The sequence below is a fragment of the Acyrthosiphon pisum genome, chromosome X, assembly GCF_005508785.2.
Source record: "Acyrthosiphon pisum isolate AL4f chromosome X, pea_aphid_22Mar2018_4r6ur, whole genome shotgun sequence".
Lineage (NCBI taxonomy): Eukaryota > Metazoa > Arthropoda > Insecta > Hemiptera > Aphididae > Acyrthosiphon > Acyrthosiphon pisum.
The window spans coordinates 101,357,107-101,363,954 of record NC_042493.1 but is presented as its reverse complement, the minus strand read 5'-3'; the positions used below and the strand labels follow the sequence as shown (position 1 = coordinate 101,363,954).

The window sequence follows — 6,848 nt, the reverse complement described above, 5'->3', positions numbered from 1 at the left end:
ATAATAGATAATAGGTACCCATAAATTTACATAGTATATTTTATTATTTTTATATTATATAAATCTAATTAAGATAATGAAAATTTTACTTAATTTTGTAAAAATAAAACCTATATTATTTTACTGTTATAACAAATTTTACATTGTATTTTATTTTTTTCTGCCATAATATAATATGTACAATTGGGTTCTGTTGCCAGTTTTGGACGAAAATTTTTGAATTGTTTTTATTTAAATTAAAAAAAAATACATTTACTATTATGGTAAATTGTGTGTACTTAGGCGGTTAATTAAAAAAAATTCTGTGCAATATTTAATACACAGTCGTTGGAATCAATATAAATAAATATCCTACAGCTGAATCAAAATAAACAAATAAATTGGCGGCGGAATCGATAAAACCCCACACCGAGATGAATTATCAAGTACGATAATACAAGTGTGTATTTTTTCCCCAAAACGTCGACATGGTTCGTATTTAAATTTAATGATTTCATTTTTCAAATGAAAATTGAAGAATATAACATTACATTGTTATATTAGATTTATAAATTATAATTATTTGTGATTTTAATATTTCGTAATCGAAAGGTATGTTTCAAAAGGGATTTCTCGGTGTAATTATTAATAAGGCAGAAAAGGCGACAAACGTAAAAACATATGCTAGGTACCTATACTTATCATTAATTATATTTTCTATTGCTGCTAATTAAAAATGGTATAATAGGTTTAGTCACTGTCATACCCTATAATGCACGGATAGTCATCATTTATAGTAAAATTCACATTTAAATAACACATTCAAGTATTTAATATTAAAATTTGGAAAATTGTATTTCTTTTTACAAACAGTACCTACCTATGGATTTTTCCTGTTTTTTTTTTATGTAGCTAACTAACTCACTAACTCATTTTTGTAAATTTTTTTATGTAACATCCTTTTCACACGGCACACGCACTCGCGCATTCAATATACAACTGATGTCGATGAGATTTTTGATTCTATTACAAACAGTTAGGTATATGTCGAACATTCTTGATAAAAATGTAAGTTTTGATTGACAAATTTAAATTATAATTTTAAAAGTACCGATCGCGTCAATCGAGGTGACTTGGAACTACAAGGTGAAATGAAACGATTTGGTTTTTGTTTGAACATATAAAGGTATAAATGAGAGTATTTAATATAATTTTAATTCTACCTGCATTAAAAATAATATGTTTATCTTTCTTATGAAAATAAATGTTATCTTCAGACGTACTGTGATTGTCTTATCATCACTTCCAAAAAGATACCATCAAGACAAACATCTCTCATGATAACAGTCATAACAGTGATTTAATAATATTGCTTTAAATTCTTCGTGAAAGACGTCGAGTTTGGAGGTTTGTAAATTTTTAATACATTAAAGGGTACTTTGAAAGAAGAATATTGTAATAAAGGTATTTTTTATTCATTAGACTTATGCGGACTTGTGTTAGTTTTTAAACGAATAATGCCAAGAAATATGTCAAAATCGTTTCAAGTCACATCGATTGACGGTAATGTATAATTTATTATATTGCTACCTTCGAGTATTTTGTGTTCGGGTGTTAAACTATTTTATAGTTCATACCTAGGTATTTTCGTTTGGGCGAAAACCTTTGTATTTCCCACTCTGTACAAAGATCGCAGTTCAACAATTGTTTTCAAATTCCAAAAGTTATAGTAACGAGTCCCCGATTTTTTGCATTAGTGTTAATAAACAAATTTACCCATCGGTGATCACTTAATATGCATTGCAAAAAACTTGTTTAAATGGTTTTTTTAATTTTATTCATGCAAAAATGTAAATTAGTTTTTAAGTCCCAAATGTGCCCAAACACATAATGTGCCCTAAGGAGAAAAAACCTTGGTAACATGAACAAAACAGTGGGTCATCTTGTATACTAAGTACTTAAGTCTTAATTAACAACATAATAATAATACCCTAGTTTTACTATTGCAGATGCTTCCAAAAAAATAGAAGTGGGTACTTGTCATAATATTTTCCACGAGCAATGATTATAATGTTATACTAATTAATTTGGCTTGTTAAGACAGAAATTGAGAATTTATATAACAGTAGGTACTATAAAGAATTATTACTGGCCACCCTTCAAAGTTACTAGTATCCATTTAAAAGAGGCCATAGATCCAGTTCCATCTTGGCAAAATTATCAGATCAAAGTCGTTGGTGATAACAAGATTTATGGTAAGCGAAATAAAACAATCTTAATTCAATACTTTAATGTAAACACTTTCATCTAAATTCTAATGTAATATGAGTTGTAATTGATTACAATTTTTTACTAATTTCTTTTTTATTTTCATGAAAACTAAATAGGTATCTAATTCTTGATAATATCTTTATTGTGATATTAATAATATGGTCAGTTTTATCTATACATTATTAGTTATTACCTATTTTAAATATAATTATATTAATTAAAGCCTTATTAAATGGTCATATTTTAATATTGACTAAAATTAATATACCTATATTTGAATGATGTAATCCTGAAAATAGACTAAATACCTAGGTACTTACAACAGAATTAAATAGAATTATAATATTGGTTTATAGTAGGTATAGCCATATATGTAATGTTTAAGAATATATAAAGTTCTTTACTAAATACAAATGTGCCAAGTTAGTGTAAAATAAATCGTTTCTAGAGTTTGGAAAAATATGCAATTGTTTTATTCAACAGTAATAATAATATAATATCTTATTGTTAGTTTGTAGGTAATTTTACATACTCGTCTAATATATAATATTATATCTATAATATACAATTTACATGTCAGGTAAATTCAATAAGGCTTGGTACAAACGAGTAGAAAATGAATCCACAGAAAATAAAAATGTTTTAAATGACTTGTTACTTTTGAAAAAAAAGAAACAAAATACCTTAGACAGTAGTGACAGTGATAATAAAGGCATAAACATTATTAATTATGTTTAAGTTTTATTGTGTGTATTGTATTATACCTAACTAGTTGTATTTGATTTGATCTAAAGATTCTGGTTACACTATTATACCTAATAACCATGCATCATCAATGTTAGGAACTTTTTGTGAAGAGCCATTGCAAACACCTTCAACAAATCATAGTGCTTTTTTGTCGTCAGCAGTAAACTCCACTTTTTACAAAGAAAATAGTTACAATGATTTGCAACCTTTAACATTGTTTAACATTTCAAATACTATAATATATGTGATGGAAGCTTCAGATTACATGAATTCATTATTACCAACGACAAGTAAATGTTCATACATACCAATGACTTGTGAATTTTCAAATTCAATATCACAGGTAAATACAGTTGAGTATTAATGTTCTTATTTTAAAATTTAGTAGGCATTTATTAAACAAAATATAATTATTATTATATGTATTATAGAATTTCAAATTTATGGTGTCTCAAAACCAACCATTTCCGAATACTATTGAAAAATTATCTTATCCAACAATACAAAATTCATCTGAAGGTAAGGTTAACATGAATATGCCTAATAAAAGTGATACAAGTGACTAGACATAATCTATTTAAAATTAATTCAAAAACTAATCATAGTTAAAAATAATTATTTTAAATAATTGTACTAAAAATTAGTTAATAAAGCAAATTATGATACCTCTCATACGTATAGGCTAAAGGCTATAACCTTATATATGTTCTAAATTTCTCTAACTTTATTACCTTTAGTAAATGTAATAATATAGGTAGGTTCCTACATCTAATTATTCGTATATCTGTATCATAACTAAATATTCACAAAGATGATTTCATTTTTAAATTGCTGACTTATAATAGTCCTATTCACTATCTATACATGACACTTTTAATGTGATTAGGATTGAAAAAAATACTTAATAATTTACATATTTTTGTGTTTAAAGGAATTCACATATTGTTCAAACAAATTTATGAAGAGTTGATAGCTAATAGTATGACGAGCGATAGACTTTGTAATAATATAGATACTTTAAAATATAATGTTAAAAGGTTCACCAGTCAAATGGTGTAGAACTGCTATAACCCGATATGACAGGACAAAGTAAATTTGATAGCATTCCTATTTTTAAAAATTATCTTAATTCATTTAGTGAATACATACCAAATACATATATGATAAATGTACAATGTATATATATATATATAATAATTAATTAACAAATATTATGAGTAAACTTTTAAATTAGGTATTAAAAAAATGTATATTTTATGTACTTGTTCTAGTGTTGTTAACAGTTCATAAACGCATTAAAGATATTGAAATATATCTAAACGTCAATTTCAGAGGCGCATTAAAAAAAAATTACAATTACTACATAATAATAACCCAGTTATACCCATACATCCTGATATCCAATCTTCATCACAAGTATGATTTAAAACAAAAGTTTGTTTTATATATTATATGTATTGTTATATGTTTTAGGTACAAAGTTCTAAATTATAGATCACACTTTCAAAAGGGTCTTCCAATGAAGAAATTTATTCAATCGGTTTCAATCATGTACTACTATGAATATTTTAACTAATAATGTGCAGACTGATCAATCTTTGTAATATTCCACCTTAAGCAATAGACACATTTAAATCTATTTTTACCTACTTAATAATTTTTTGAAATTATATAATGTATTAACTGTAATTTTTTAGGATTTTTCTGAAGACATACTGTGGAAAACTATTTTTAAACTAGGGTTTCGAATTGTTATATATATTTGATCTAGAGCGCTAGATTATTCTATTATTTGATTTTTACATTCTTATTGAATTTCTATTTATATAGAACGCTACAATTAACTGAACATTGTCTAATTTATTTGTGTAGATCGTGTTAGTTACGTTATTATTTTTAATAACACTATTTGGATTGCACATTGGTGGATTTATTTTTGTTTTATAGAACCTCTTTAATATAATATTTTTTATTGTTTCCCACTGTAGTAGTTCTTTATTAATCATTGAATTCATATTGGATGTGGCTTTTCTTTCTCCCCAAACTTTTAAAATTACATGAATTGTCAAAGATTTTTGAATATAATGTGGGTATACTATAATTTTCTTTTGTTGTTGTTATATAATGTGTTATTTTTATAAATTCTTTACCAATTTTAGTTATTTTACGTCGTGTTATTTTTAACTTTTAAAGAATTGTGGTGAAGGTCTGAAGAGATAGTGTTTTGTATGGGATATTTTTTGGGTATGATTTTTAAAAAGATTTTTTAAAAGCTCCAATTACATTGGCTGATAGCATTGTCTTGTGTTCTATATTTTAAATATTGTTTTTGATTTGTGTGAATTTATTATTATTTAGTATATTCAATTTTTGTTTTATTACAAATTTATTTTTGAGAAACAGTGGTGGTCAGGTTTTTTACAACGGTCATTGGTATTAGAAAATAGAAATATTATTTTCTCAATTATTAAGTTAATTGTTGTGGTTCCAATGAATTGTAACATTGTTTTATTATCTGGACTTGATCATTTATTTTTATTAATAAGCGTATTAGTTTTGTATTGTCTAGGTCAGCATAAATATATTTTTTGAATTTTCAAAAATCTGTACAAATTTTTATGTTTTCATTCTTTAGACTTGATAGTTGATATTATAATATGTAAGTTTTTAGATTTTTTTTTAGTTTCATTTGCTGTTATATGAATTACGTCACTTATATCATATTTATTGTTTGGTATTTTTGAAACCAAAGAGTGATGTGAGTTTCGACTAGATTCATTTAACCAATTAGTTGGTTTATTATGATTTATATTTAAACAGCTATTTTTCAAGTTGCATTCATTGACAGTATGGTATCTTTTATTGCAAAAATTACATATTAATTTCCACTTGCATTCTAGTGTTGTTGAATTTATAACAGTGTTTTCATTGATTTTTACATTCAATATACTTTGTATTATTATCATTTTTATATAGTAGTGAACACTTGTTCCAATTTTAATTATGAATGTTGTAATTCGGTTGGTAATTGTAACAATTATTATGATTTTTGTGTTCTAGATTGTATTTAGAATTTAAATTTAATTTGTTGTTTTTCAATTAATTTTGATGTAAGTCATTGCGTGTAAAATTCTCTGTATATCAATTATGATTTGAGTTATCAACGTAATTATTATTGTACTTTTGAAAAAAACCAATATTTTTTAAGTACAAGTATAATATGTAAAAATCATAAAGGTTATTTAGTTTGTACTTATTGTGAAGTCGAAGGGGATTATATCGACAATTAAGTTTGCTTATTAGATTTTTCTGCGCTATTAAGAACAAATAATTATTTTAGATTAAAATCAAATTCTGAGTACGATAAATATGAATTTAGTCCGTTATTAGATCTTCCAATCAATATAATAAAATGTGTGGTCTTTTAATTACATGCAATAAACAAAATTTACAAAAATAATAGGGATGATGTGATTAAATTATCTGTTGTGAAATTATTAAGCTTAAGTGATTTGTTTAATTTACTAGTGCCAAGTAAGCTTTTACTGCTTGTAGGTATTCTTTTCGTTATTGTAATGTATCTGAATATTAAATATGCAAGTATTATAAAATAATATTAAATTTGTTTGTTTATTCCATTTGTAAATAAAAAAAGAGTAATTATATGCCTTAACTAATATTATCTCTTGTATCAATTAATTATAATTAGGGCCCGGAATTGTATGCATTTGCATATTTCTATCTATTTATCTAAAAGTAGCTAGGTAAGATAAAAATTTGAATCTTAACCCTAATGTGTTGATATGCAAAATTAAATTTGGGCATATTTTTGCATATTTGGACCATTTTAA

General features: G+C 24.9%; 1 protein-coding gene across 1 annotated transcript; it reads left to right on the top strand.

The window, feature by feature from the left end:
* Positions 1–1,275: 1,275 nt before the first annotated feature.
* Positions 1,276–4,681, top strand: LOC100573795. The gene is made up of 7 exons (XM_029485720.1): positions 1,276–1,386; positions 1,462–1,542; positions 1,989–2,234; positions 3,093–3,340; positions 3,429–3,516; positions 4,269–4,413; positions 4,471–4,681. Exons 4-7 carry the CDS (start codon positions 3,245–3,247, stop codon positions 4,571–4,573), a joined length of 432 nt encoding a protein of 143 aa, XP_029341580.1. The 5' UTR covers positions 1,276–1,386; positions 1,462–1,542; positions 1,989–2,234; positions 3,093–3,244; the 3' UTR covers positions 4,574–4,681.
* The last annotated feature ends 2,167 nt before the right edge of the window (positions 4,682–6,848 follow it).

Bases quoted from the DNA above. Each gene is read 5' to 3' on its own strand.
- LOC100573795 (XM_029485720.1), top strand. From the start codon at position 3,245: ATGGAAGCTTCAGATTACATGAATTCATTATTACCAACGACAAGTAAA. The intron at 3,517-4,268 runs GTAAGGTTAACA...TACTTGTTCTAG, and splicing joins AATACAAAATTCATCTGAAG to TGTTGTTAACAGTTCATAAA. The intron at 4,414-4,470 runs GTATGATTTAAA...TATATGTTTTAG, and splicing joins ATATCCAATCTTCATCACAA to GTACAAAGTTCTAAATTATA.